Source organism: Triturus cristatus, chromosome 11 (genome assembly GCF_964204655.1).
Source record: "Triturus cristatus chromosome 11, aTriCri1.1, whole genome shotgun sequence".
Lineage (NCBI taxonomy): Eukaryota > Metazoa > Chordata > Amphibia > Caudata > Salamandridae > Triturus > Triturus cristatus.
In genome coordinates this window covers 236,189,212-236,203,743 of record NC_140594.1, presented here as the reverse complement: position 1 = coordinate 236,203,743, position 14,532 = coordinate 236,189,212, and the positions used below count along the sequence as shown (strand labels likewise).

At 40.1% G+C, this 14,532-nt stretch overlaps 1 protein-coding gene across 5 annotated transcripts in view; it reads right to left on the bottom strand.

The window, feature by feature from the left end:
- The window catches only part of MYO18B (myosin XVIIIB), a 1,573,426-nt gene that overhangs the window by 212,427 nt on the left and 1,346,467 nt on the right, over positions 1 to 14,532 (bottom strand). For all 5 annotated transcript variants that reach the window (XM_085634174.1, XM_085634172.1, XM_085634173.1 and 2 more), the window contains one exon: positions 8,237 to 8,422. In XM_085634174.1, coding sequence (XP_085490300.1) covers positions 8,237 to 8,422 — 186 coding nt within the window. The remainder of the gene's footprint in view (positions 1 to 8,236; positions 8,423 to 14,532) is intronic.

The following is a 14,532-nucleotide window of genomic DNA, read 5'->3' as shown; positions in this document are numbered from 1 at the left end:
ACTGTCGCATTTACATGCGAGAGAGATGGTTAGTAGTTGTTTTGGCAGCGATGACGAGGGCGATTAGTGGTGGAAACTGCAGTGGCCTACTGGTCAGAGCCCTGGCACTTAATATTTTACAAATTAAGCACTGCTATTCCTGTCCTTTCCCCTACGCTGGTGCACAATAGGCGGTCTACCACCAACACAGGCACCTCTGCATCATGGTGCAAGGGTGTCTGCGTTGCATACAGGATTGTTTTTGTGCAGGATGGGGCATCTTCCTGCAAGAAAACAATCCTGAGAGGCGGCACAAGAAGAAAGAGGAAAAAATGGGAAAAAATAAAGATATTTCAACTCGTTAGGCCTCTCTGGGGGAGACGTATATTTTTGGAGCATTCCCAGATTTACCTGTTCTTGTAAATCTGGGAATGCATCAAAATCCATGGATGTTGCATGGCAACATCCACACAACACCCATGGAAATGCTTCCCTGGCGCAGAGTAATGCAACTCAGTGAATTGTACTGCATTACATTACTCGAGATTTATGAAGCCACTCAGGGCCATGTGTGGCTTCATACATCTAATGTTTCATTTGCGTCGCTCTTGCACCACACTGCGTGGTGCAAGATTGATGCCAAGGGGCTCATTATTATGCCCCAAAGTGTGCAGATCTCACTGCAAGTGATATACAGGAGTTTTAATATGGACACTACCTGAACTCAACCTGGACAGTACCTGAGCTATCATTATAAAAAATATCCCCAAGGCAGCAAATTATTTAATTAAAACCGAATGCCTCATGTCTGAATTCATTTAGGTGTCATTGCGGTAGACAATCTTCCATAAATTTCCTTGGCTCCCACACAAGCTTCTACCACACGCCTGGGTGACAAGAAAGGATACAACATTATATAAGATATCTGATGGTTTTGATCAATTCTTGGTTGTTCCTGTGCCATGTTTGTCCTTTTCAGCTGGGCACAGCTTGGTTTCAGTGTTACAATGAACAAGGGACCAACGTTTAGCCACACATTTTCCACTTAGGACGCTACATGAAGCTCACGAAAAAGTGATGGTAGGAATGCTTGCAAATATCTAACCACTGGCAATCTCTTGGGGTAGTATCCCAAATCTTCATTCTATTGCCCACCATGCCACCTCAGATTAGGCCTTATCATATATGCATCAACCTTAGTCCTTCTTCAACAGGAACAGTCCAGTCCAAACTGCCAAGTCAAGTCCTCTCTGAACCAGAACACAAGCAACCCAAGAACCAGTTTTGCCCCACTTAGGTTTCATCAGTTGGATGCAGCTTGGCTTTAGTTGAACCCTTGGCAAGGGTCCCACGTCTGGGCATACTCTTGGCCACCTAGGGCATTACATCAAACACACTGTAAAAGTGATCAGAGGAATGATTGCAGATAGTCTAAACACTGGCAGCCTCCCAGGGCAGCCTTCCAACTCATCTTTCTTTAGCCCGTGATGCGACCTCAGAATAAACCGTTCCAGCTATATGCAAATCAACCTTGATCCTGCTCTAATAGCAACTGTGCAGAAATGTGAAATTACATTTCTAAGAGTACATATCACATATAATGAAATAGAACCATGTTTCCTTCTCGGTTTTCTGTTATGTAAGATGATGTTAGTGTGAGGATTTATCAAGTTTGATCATAGCCCAAATATCAATTATGCTTATTTTTAATAAAACTGGGAAGATAACTTGCATAATATGAAAATATAATAGAGGAAATTGTACAGCTTCCAACTCCAAACACTAGGAAAACATTTCTTGCATGTAAACAAGATTGGCTTCCATCCTCGAATATAAGGTGGAATAAAAGATTTAGAAAAAATGAAAAGACAACGCTGAGAAAAATTTGTATGCCTTGTTGCCAAGCATCTTAATGGCTGTTTTTGTTTTATTAAATTGTTTTTGCCTAAGCACAGGGTCCTTGTTATGAAGCTTTCAAGGGCAGATGAAGAAAAGGTAATTTTTCGCCTATATTTGGCTCTGACAGGTGTCAAGACAATTCATTTACTGTTACAAAAGAGTGTAGAAAGCAGAGAACGGGCTGCATGAGTCATATGTGTGACTCAGGAGCATGCTTTCCTGGTGAAGACAACCATGGAGCACTTAAAAAAGGAGAAGAGGAGGATAGGACTGCCAGGGCATAAAATTGCTCTCTGCCTCTTGGGACTAGAATTAGCTCCTGTTCCATGAGATTACTGAATATGGTCCAGATGTATTTTTGAGTTCACAAATGGCACAATTTGTACAACTGGGCTGTTTGCAATAACAAAAATGAATTTTCTTTGGTACAAAGCACAAACTGCAAGATAATACTGAATCGGTATTAGGAAGAGGGCGTGTTTAGGGAATCCCTTTCAAATACCAAATCCCTGCTGTATTAGTGTTTTCTGACCAACTTAGGTTTGCAAAACATTAATCTTTTATTTCCGACACAAGGGAGGTGGTAAATCATTCCCCTTTGTGAATGTTGACGAAAACATTTTTTAAGAGTAGGCAGAGGTCCAATGGACCACTCTCTACCCATAAGAAATAAAACTTAGATTTTTCATTTATCATTGTTTTTTTAAACACATCACATTTTCCTTCAAGGAAAATGGGTTGCTTTTTTGAAAATAAAATGCTTTATTTAAATGCAATCACAGACATGGTGGTCTGCTAACCTCAGCAGGCCACCATCCAAGTGATGGTGCCATTCCTAGTGGGTCGCAATTTGTGATACAACTCCTTATTATTCATGAGGTAAGTCAAATTGCAACCTGATAGAAAATGGTAATTTGCAAACCGACTTATTAGTAGATAGGTCGGTTCGTAAATTATCACACTGTTTGCTAAATACTGGTCAAAAATTGTGACCAGTTCTTATTACGTCTGAACCTCTGTCCCTGAAAGGGAAGAAACTAGTTGAGGAGGAACAGTTCTATGGGTGATAGCACCACAGACATCAAGATTGATGTTACAAGTAGCACACATATCCCCATTTGTTCGGTAGGGGTGGCAAGAATCAATTCCAGAGGCCTGCAGATGATGCAGCTCTTCAGTGCAATCAGTTTCAAAACCATAACCAACATGGTATAAGGGAACATGCTGGGCAGAGGGAACTTTGAATGGTGAGCATTTCTGTTTAAAAATTCTATCAGAGGGGAACCCTTCCACTGAGGGTAGGTTTGATGCCTGGGTGTTTTTAGACTAAGTCGTACTCCCAAGGAGGTGAATTCTCCATTTTGAATTTTAAAGTGCTGTGCTTTGTTGGACAAAAATATGCCACACTTTGGAGGAAGTTGTCATGCTTCTGGGTGGTACCCTGTACCCCATTAGTCTGAGATGCCCCCCCTACTTGTCACCCCAGAACATTGAATAAATATGAGAGAGCTGCATAGCAACTCAGATCTGCTTCCTGAAATTACAAGGAGAAGAAGGACTGTCCTGCTGGAACCCTGGTCTGCAACCTAAAGACTTGCACTCTGAAGGACTGTGCCTGCTGCACACTTGGAACTACAGCCCTGAAGACTTTGCCTTGCTTTAAAAAGGAGTGAACTCCCTGAAAGCAACAGATTAACAGAGCTTCCCTGCACCATCTCCCCCAAGAAGTCCCCAGCCTGGAGTGCGCCCGGCAGCCTTTTAAGAATTTGAAAGGTGCATTGTGGGAACTGTAATCCCAACTTCCGAAGAGCAACTCAGAGACTTTGAAAATTTGGATTTGTGTTGTGGACACTTTGAACCCTCAAGAGGAACTTCAGGAAAAAGTTCCAGGAGTTTGGAAAAGTTTGTAGCAACTTTTGGATGAGGCTTGATAAGGTGACCGACCCGTTGATTAGAGACAGGCCGCCGAACCAGGACCCGTCCTGGATTTTAGGTTTGTCCTGCTGAAAGCTTCAGAGGTCAAGACTTCCAGGATTTCAGTGAGGTCTCATGCTGCCCCAGGCCGCTGCCATCAACTTGAATCCCAACCTGCAGAGGAGCCTCGCCCGACGACGAGAGAAAATCGCCCAGAAAAGTTTCTAATCGTAGAGGTAACATTTTCACCGGGCCCTCCAGCATTGTGCATCCGACCAGGGCTCCATCGAGGTCGACTCAAAACGTTGACTTTGTCCTGGTCATGCACGACCAGATATCCCAAGTTGGCACTATATGTTTTTAAGCACTAGAAAGTTCATATCTTCAGTTCCCTATATTGAATTTTTGTCATCTCCATGCCATTTTAATCATAAAAATATCTCCTATTTTTATAAATTGGTTGTAGATTTTTATTTTGTGTTGTGTCTTATTTAATATTTTTAAATGCTTTACACAACTGTCTTCTAAGTTAAGCCTGCCTGCTCGTTGCCAGCTACCAAGGGTCGAGCAAGGGAATAACTTATTGGGAATTTGTCTGGAATTTATTTTGCGATGATGGCTTTGTTGCTAGTGGTAGGTGCATACTTACCCCTACTAATAATCCACCTTCCAACATTATGACAATGTAGATAATAATTCTTTAATAGCATCTTAATACTATATGAAGTCAATCGTTTGATATTAGAAAAATGTGTAAATTATTTATCGATGCCAAGCTCACAAATGTATCTCTATATATTCATTTTGTTTTATCTTTTCTTTAAAGATGCATTTGTCAGATGTGTTTTGTCATGTCATTTCTTGACTTCTGTCTTACTCATTAGTGCCATGTGCTTTAATGACCATTGTGTTCCGGTCTGTTGATCTTCCTTAAATATGTTGCTTCTTGTTTTTATATAATAAAAAGAGTGCTTTGATGTTTGACTTCAAAGATCAAAGCTATTAAGTGAACATTTTTTATCAGAATGCAACCTTTGGTGCAAAAAGAGAATTTAACCTTCATATGATCGGGTGTGAGGACCAAACCATTATTAATATTGGCCTCCGGCTCCACCATTACTCTGCTGAAAGCATTCTTCTACAAAATGATTAAACATAGGACACTAGAGGTATGACTAAAACATCAACCAATATAATGCCCACCCATAAAGAAAACTTAATTGGCTCCCGTTCCCTCATAGTAACACCAATAATGTACTCTGGCAAGAAAATTCTTCCTTCTCTTGTGGGAAAGCTATCCCTGCTCGGTGATTGGCTCACCACCAACAGCAATGACAGGGTGGAACTAGAAATACAAATTACGAGAAAAGAGCAAAAAAGTACTCATGGATTCTTGTATCACTCCGTGCTCTGAAATGGGTTTATCCATATCCAGTACAGCTTGACTTGTAAATCCTGTCCTATGCGATTTGATCTACTGCCCTCCGTGCCCCCACCCACACCTAGGTCAATGACACATAACTACCCTCAATAAAATAATAAATATATTCTTTTAGTTGTTTGTAGGGGCTCCATGTGAAGTGTGCACTATGGTTTTGCATTCGAACTATAACCCTTGATAATGATGATGGTTATTGATAGAGGTTTCCAAGAAAATATATTCCTACAGCAACCGTTATTTGATGTAACCATCTTGTGAAAATCAGGCAAAAGTGTTCATTTGCTTTTAAAAATAAATCAAAAGAAACCTTCAAGGATGAGTAATGGTGCATTAGAATTACGTTAGAATTACATTAGACAAACTTTTGATGCACTTGCAGAACAATAATTTGTCTTTTACGTCCTGAGAAACGTCTGTACAGTTTCAGTATAATGAACAATCCCTTTGTGAGAGCCATGGACGGCTAGACCCATGCCAGATTTTCAAGACAACCATAATGTATATACATTTGCATAATATGTAACCCTGGGCATAGTACTACGCTACGCTGGCGGAGCGTGCGTAGTTTGCGCACTACGCACTACGTGAATTGCATGTAGCACAGTGCAAAAACGCATAGCGAAGCGTGGCGGGCCTTTTTTGCTTGCTCGCGGTCCTCAATGTCCAGTTGTCGACCGCGAGCGAGCAAAATGAACATCCAGGCCAGACTTTTTCCTCGTTCGCGATCAGCAACATCAAGTTGCAGATTGCGAGCATGGAAAATAAACCTCCTGCCAAGATTCTCAAAGCGGGGAGGTTAGGTTTCTCATTGCGAGTGGTCGCGTATGCTCGCAACCGCTCGCGATGAGATACTACCAGTCCGCGTTGAGAAAGCTGTCGCTCGAGTACAAATCTACTCGAGCGGCAGAAAACAGCCGCTTTCACTGTGCGAGATGCCGTTTGCAATGATTGCACAGTGCGGACAAGCATCCGGCACTGTGCAATCAGTGCGAACAGTATTTCCCTACCGCACTACGCAGTTTGCGTAGTTATGCGTAGCGCTACTACTCAAACTATGCCCAGGGTTAATTATATGATTATGGAAATCATTTACATTGTCAATGAACACTCCCTAATAAAAGAACCCTTGGCCAGTGAGACTACTATCTATGATGACAACACGTTATTTAAAAAGGGTCGATATCAGGATTTTCCTAAATGTGTGGTAGTCTGTACCATTACAAGTCAATGCGATTTGTGAAATGTCAAGTGATACAACTTTCTAAATAACATCTAATGTAATGAGTGCCGTGATTTATGACAATTTATTTTTTAGCAAAGAACGGACCTGGTTATATAGTCTTCCCTATATTTAACTTCTGAAGTGCAGACAGCAGACTGGCATGAACTGCAAACATGGACTCACAATCAGAAGGTATCTCTCATATTAACGCTATGGTCTATATTATTTGTATTATTTTTAAAACTGTGCTAGTGCATCTGTTGATATTTCCTCAGTTATTTACAGCAGGAGATTCTGAAAGTAGGTTTCTAAAAGCACCTTATAAAACATACAGCGTTGTTTTAACCAAGCAGTACATGCTTCCTGTGGGCACAGGGATCTAAAACAAAATCCAAGGATTTGACCTGTAAAACTTCAACAACATGGAGTGTCTGTGGATAACAGGAATGGATAGTTAAACCCCACTGTCCTTTTCTACACTCTGGAAACTCTGCAAAATAATTTTCTCAACAGAAATGTTCTCAGCTGGCCACGTGAATGTTTTAACAATGTGCACCCTCACAAACTTCTCCTTTGGTGCCAACTCCTTGTAGCAGTTAGAGGGGGTTCACACATCTCCCTGGTATTTTGTGTGACTTCACTGTGGATTAGTGCTCCTTGTCTACACGTGCTGTGACATTAACCCATCTTAGAAAGTGGTTAAATAGGCATTACCTGCACAGCAAATATTTGAACATTGTCCATTTAGGACTTGATTACAAGTGGCATGCTGCACTGAGGCATCCATGGAAAGCAAGTGTTTGCACACCTGCCACAATTACTAGTGGGCTGGAGTTTTCCAACCCCTAGGAGTTTCCACAGGTAAATATTGACAGATCAAGTCTGCTGATATATACTTGGTGAAAAGGTCTGGTAATGAATGTGACATGTCGATAGTGGTGCGGAAAGCAGCAACAACCCCCTTTTATTCCCCACTGCAAAACCAAAAACTTGTTATAGGTCCTATTTAACACACCATCCATTAAATTCCAGACTTTGGAGTATCAGTATTTAATGGGTGTGATAAATAGAAGTTATGACTCTCAGTGACTAGTCATCCGGTCCTTTGTTTTGTCTCAGGATTTCACTCTGCTTTGTACGACTCTCTGTTTTTGGACTACCTGATGTAATATAGCTAATTAACAGGCAGAAACGGTATGGATCTGGAATAATGAGTAAAGATTATTGAGTGGCTAAAATATTGATAGGTAAGTATGTAAAGATTTTATATACCTAACTCCGCATACATGTACCTTGATTGTATAAATATCTTCAAAGTACGTAAATATGAAGTTAGGAATAATAGATCTATACTAACTATATGCATTTGCCTACTCGATATCTTGGTCACAACATAGTGGCCACGCGATATCCCAAATGACTACCAACAGAAAGCAGGTGTGAAGCCAGCTTTTCATTATTCATCAGGATATCATCATTGCCCAGCTAGACTGGGCAGCACACTCTCTCAAAGAAAAATCTCTTTTTCTGAAAGAGGAATTTACAGCTGCTGTTATGAAATCCTGGGGACCCTGCAAGGAAAATATTCTTCAAAACAGCGATTGAGATGTACTGGGAGTATCCTACATATCTGAAGGGCCGGACCACGACCCACCCCTGACCTTTGCGTATTCTCCATTTGGATAATTTTCCAGATCTATATTCTGGCTCATGATAATGTATTAAAGAAAGTATTATGAAGGCAGACACATTGAAGGATAGGCATCATGTTCACTTCTTACCAGTTCCACGCTTCTGCGGCATGCTTCCATTTCTCTTTGGAATAATTCATTCATATCATTTTTCATCTCTTCCATCCGCATCTGGTAGTACTTGGCATTTTCTCTTTCTCGTGCTTCTGATTCAGCAGCTTTTTCCAGCTCCTCTCCCATCTTCATCACATTGTCTCTCAAACGCAAAATCAGAATCTGGTGAGGTCAAGGAGAGGACATGAAATATGTGCCAATTCAAAATATGCAGGTAGAGAGTACTGATCAGGATTAATGTGGTTTGTTATGGTATTTCATTAAAGGGATTCAAGATATAAACAGATTACAAACTCCAAAACAGGCTTAATTTCATTAAGCAGTTGATTTCTAAAAGTGCTTTAGAATTGGGTAGGTCTTAAGTTATGTTATGAGTGTGAGAGGATACACATTCTGTCATGATATTGATTGCCCCTTCAGGTGACCACAGGTGAGCCTCTCCTACTGGAGTCCTCACACATGGTTTATCAAATCTCATAAATCCGCATACTGCTTCCTTAAATACGAACTCATATAAATAAAATGAAGATAAGGCCAAAGAGCATCCCTATGTGAAACAGTGGTCTAAAACCAATTTCTGAAACTTTGTAGTTGGTATCAATATGTTCTAAAGCCGTACTTTGGTCACCATTCTCATACAAGGAGCCACATGGTGGTCAGGAGGCATTCAACTGTTGATTCTGGACCTCAGTGTTCTATAATCTGGGATGGCGAGGTCAAAGAATTGGTCCATCATGGTAAGTTAAATGTAGTTGATTAAAAGAAACAAAGCAAGTCCCACAAAGTACCTAGACCCTAAAACCCTGTTTCTGCTCTTGTAACAAACAAAAGTCCATGTATAGGGACACCTGGAAGTTATTGTTAAATCATGCCACAATCGCTGGGATTGTAAATGGACTCTAAAGCTGTCAGACCATTCCATCCAAGTTACCTCGAATCCAACCTTGCTCATCAGATCAGGGTAGGCTTTAGTGCAAGAGGCGCCCGGTGTGAGAATCTTTTTTGGCACCCCCCCCCAAGATCTCCTTTGCCATGAATTTCCTCTCCACCACCAACAGTGTTCCTAATTTCTCCATAACCCCCTCTAGCACATTAATTGTGTTTGTTTTTTAGCGCTACTCATACCAGTGTAGGGTGTCAGAGCACTTTACATTGCACACATTACACAGAGACAATGACTCATACGTGTGTATATCAGTCTATAGGAAATGTGACATAAAACAATGAGGATTAAAAGGTGTGTGAATCACAAGTCAACCATGCAAGTAGGCAGTATATTTAAAGACTGTTTGGTCTAGAGAAACAGAAATTCAGTATTTAAAATGTATCACGGTGGTTGGGATTGGCTTTACTATTAAGAATTTATTTCTACCCATACAAACTGTTTTATTGCCACTTTTAGGATAATGAAAGAATGGGGAAAACATACTGTTCCAACCTACACCATGCAGTTTGTACGCAGGTCTTTGCAGTTTATAGGTCTCTGTACTAGATTAGGATTGTAATTTATGAACTGCAAGTAACAAAAGGTTCTCTGTGATCAAAGCAGTAACCCCCTTGAGCTCAGCACCAGGTGCGGCTGCACCGGTCGCATTGACCTAACGCTAGACCTGCAAAAGATGTTGGGGCTGTACTCAACAAATCTTAGCTTCTACAACCTCAGTATTCAGGTCTGGTTTGGCAGGAGCAAGGGAGGTGTTTGTGGTGTCCTGATTCTATAGCAAATTGACAGAAGAGGATGAGTATGATGTTGTGGTGGCAGTTTAATATTTTGCTCACAGGTGCTTGAAATTGAGAGATGTTGGCTGTTTTCAGCAGCTAAAATGATTGTGTGAAAGCTGAAAAACCTATAGTTCCGATGGAACCAATGATCCTTGTAAATAGGGCCAAAGAGGGGCAAGTTTATTTTAGCCCTAGTGCTAACCGTTTGGAACTCCTTGTCAATGCAGCGTAGGCACTCTGGTCTCAATTCACAAAGGGAAACTTACACTTTTGTGTTATTATACTTTTTTCCCGATTCACAAACAAACAATTTAATAGTAAGTTTACGACTTTGGAGACTCCGCATGCACGGCAGAGAACTCAACACATAAAAACTTTTTAAACGAAAAGTGCTTCCTGATTTCTCTGGGGATCTGACAATAACTAGGGCACATCGGGTCCCCCGCTCATCCAATCCCGAATTCCAAATACCCTCGCACAATCCTTATTAATTTTGCTGACTATAGAATTAAAGAAAATGTGTTAACTAAAGCAATTCAGCAGAAACAGTTTGCTATTGACGAGGGTACTAAATGCCGGATTTTCCCAGACATGTCAGCAACGGCAGCTCGTAGACGTAAAGAGTTTGTTAAGCTCCTGTTTTTATTTAAAGCACAAGGGGCACAGGCATCCATTGCACAACAATCAAAGCTAAGGGTGCTGGTTAAGGGCAAATTTCATATGCTCTCGCGGGTAGAAGAAGCTCAGGAATTGCTGAGAGATAGTTCCACTTTGAGATCAAATGGTTTTGATTTAATTTGCGAAACCGAATAATGTTTGCATTCTTATCCACAGGTCTGTTTCTCCGTGCGGGGAACGGGGTTATTCACCTAGGGTGCAGGACCAGGGCACCCCATTAGTCAGGAAAGGGAGGGGTATAAATGTGGGACGCGGGGCAGGATCACATTTCTGAGGGGGGGGTCAGGGTTTTAGGGTTTTTTTGTGTTGGGGTGGTGCATAGTAGTAGGAAAAAATGAACAGGAAAGATGTAATCAACTTTATAGTTTTACTTTAATCAATGCACGCCACGTTAGATGGGTTCTTCAAAAAAATAATATAGAATTACAGATGATACTGTTTAAATGCAGAATGTAAAAATTGTTACTTGTAATGTTCATGGATTACTTAACCCGTGGAAAAGTGCTGCTTTTTTAAATTGGGTTACTTCTCTTTCTCCTGAGATTGTGTTCTTACAGGAAACTCATTTTAGCTCGGATAACCCAAAGCTAGTACTTCCCAAAAGGTATTAACAGGCATTTTATTCTTCAGCCAATTTTGCCGTCCGAGGGGTAGGGATTCGACTAGCAAACACTAGCAAACTGGCAAGTTAAAGATGTCCAACGAGATGGGAAAGGCTGTGGTTAAAAGTCAAGCTCAAGGAAACAATTTTGAATTTGGTAAATTATTACAGTCCTATCGAGGAGCTTATTGTAGCACTTGGCCAAATTTACCAATTAGTAATACATATGGAAGGTATACTAGTTCTGGGCGTTTATTTAAATTTTATTCAGAATCTAGCCTTGGATTCATCAAATAAGGTGAAGCGTCAACTAAAACCCCCAACTGCAAAATTAATTAATAGCCTTACAAAAGATTTCTCACTCACAGATCCCAGGAGATTAGCCCACCCTACACTCTTGCAATTTACCTGCTACTCAGCAAGATTTAGATCGGCCTCACGATTGGATTATTTTTTAGTGGACAAATTAGTTGCTAATGGTCCGGCAGAAATTGGCACCAACTCTTTTTCGGATCATTATTTAGTTTCATTTACATTAATATTAAATAGGAGTGTGAAACATAGACCCAGATGGCAATTCGATAAATCCCTACTACAAGATACAATCTGGTTAACTGAAACCAGAGGGTTTATCAAGGAGTTTTTCCAATACAATTTAAATACAGCCCCTTTATTTACGGTATGGGAGGCCTTTAAAGCCACTTTTCCTATAAGTCAAGAATAAATAACCTACAGAGACATAAGATTTCCGCACTTCAAACAGCTGTGGAGAAGGCTAGACTAAAGATAATCCTCACGGATACATCAGCACCCATAAAAGGAGAATATGAAAGATTTTTTCTTAACAGAGGAAATTGCAGGGAGTAAGGCTTACCAACAAAAGCTTTATGAGGAGAGTCAGAAGATTGGCAGATTTTTGGCTTGGTCCACGAAATCTCAAAAAGCTGCACAATTATTCACTCAAATAAAAAATTCAGCAACAGGTCTGTTAGAAGATGATAAGCAGGCTATTGGTGAGGTGTTCTGCTCACATTTTAACCATATTTATGGAGATACACAGGGGGTAGATGAGGCAGATCTTGGGAGATATTTTCATTCTTTGGAGCTACCTTTGATACCGCAGCGGCTTTCAGAGGCTTTGAACGCTCAAATATGAATCCCTGAAGCTCAAGCAGTATTAAAAAGTATGGCTAATGGCAAGGCCAGTAGGGCCGACGGGATTCCTGTTGAAATTTATAAAGTATTTCAAGATGAATTGCTTCCTTTTTTTAGTCAAACTGCTTAATGAAATTAAGGATGGCATTGATATTCTCCAAAGGTTTAAGGAATCTGTGGTAATGGTCTTTCTTAAAAAGGATAAGGACCCTTTGGATTCAAGCTCTTATTGTCCTATTAGTTTGCTAAACACAGATTATTCATTTTTTATGAAAATCTGGGCAAAAAGGATAGCTCCCTGTGCACAACAGGTGATGCAAAGCAATCAAAATGGTTTTATCCCTGGACGTTTGATGACATCGAATACGTATTTTTAAATGCAAGCCATTGATTACTTTTCTATTAATAAGATTGATGCGGTGATTATGATGATGGATGCCGAAAAGGCTTTTGATTTGGTAGACTGGAGTGCTTTATTTTTTATTTTATGGAAGTTTGGTTTTCTGCAGCAATTTGTACAGATGCTAACAAAAATGTATAGAGGGGCAGAAGCCACAAACATGATTAATGGCTTAGTAAACGGTAAGGTTTCTATCAATCGCGGCACTCGTCAGAGGTGTCCGTTGTTCCCTCTCCTATTTTCATTGTTTATTGAACCCCTAGCTGAGAAGATCCAGAAGAACTTAATGATCGTGCCTCCCATTGATGGTATGGCAAAAATTAAACTTTCTACAGATGACATCATTCTATATCTGAAAGCAGAGGCAGCTAATGTACAGAATGTGTTGGATGAAATTCAAAACTTTACGCAATCGGAGGATATAAAGTTAATCAGGCAAAAATCGAAATGTTATCATTTACTACGACCCCTTTGGATTTTCCACCTGCCATCCATCTAAAACCACCACATCCAATCAGATATTTGGGGATATATGTCACTAATGATTTTGGGCAATTTTTTTTTTGAATTATGCAAGATTGCTTACGAAATTGAAAAGCTTATTTGATAACTGGTCTCTGCTCAACTATCTGTAGTTGGAAGGATCTCAATGGTTAAAATGACGGAGCTTCCACTGTTTTTTTTTCTATTTATTAATCTTCCCATGAAAATCCTGAATCATTATTTTAAGGAGCTGGGTCAATTAATAAGGAAGTTTGTCTGGACTAATAAACATCCTAGGGTTAAGTTTTCTATATTGCAATTAGATGTAACTTCAGGAGAATTAGCACTCCCACATTTTCCAACCTATTATAAGGCTTCTTTACTTAACTTATTTTCCCAATTGGGTAAGGAAAATTCTGTTTCGATAAAAAAAAATTAATATATATGTTGAATGAAAGTGCCATTGGACTCCACCTGTTTCTACGTTTGGCAAAACTCCCCAAAAAACAACATACAAGGTTACTCTCACACTGGCTGAAAGAATGCAGTTATTTTTTAAATCACAAGATCTCCCTGTATTTCACGCTTATACCCCTATACAGGATGGGGCAGTAGGAGGTCTTAAACTCCCCAGAGGGCTTTTTCAGTTTTGGCAAGAACTGGGCTATCTCCAGCTTGGGGATTTTTATAATCATGATACATTAATCAACTGGGAAACGGTTTGTGTACCGGCCACCACACCGAACACCGCTCCTGCTATGCGCTTTGTACAAATAATCAATTTCCTTAAAATTAATTACTCAATGTTGGGTGAGACGGTACGGTCAATTGTTAAGCAGATAGTAAATAAAATGGTGGGGGTTGGCTGTTGGTATCAGCTACTTCATCAAAGAGTCAACTCGGATGAGATTCTGACAAAAGAGCTCCAAAAAATTCATTCAGAGACAGGCTGTAATTTCAATACCAGAGAGTGGAAACAGCTTAATGATCTAGCAAATAAAGCACATAGCGGTTCCAATTTTAAAATAATTAATTTTTGATCCAGATGGTTATTATATTTTATACACCTGAAATTGTCTAAAATGTTTCAAACCTGCCTGAATCAATGTTTTCGCTGTAAGAAAGAGGGTGAAGGGGGTTGGTTACATATATTTTACAAATGTAATGATTTACAGTATTTCTGGAAGAGGGTTTTTGTGGAAATTTCTTTGATTTTAACCTTGGCAATCAGTC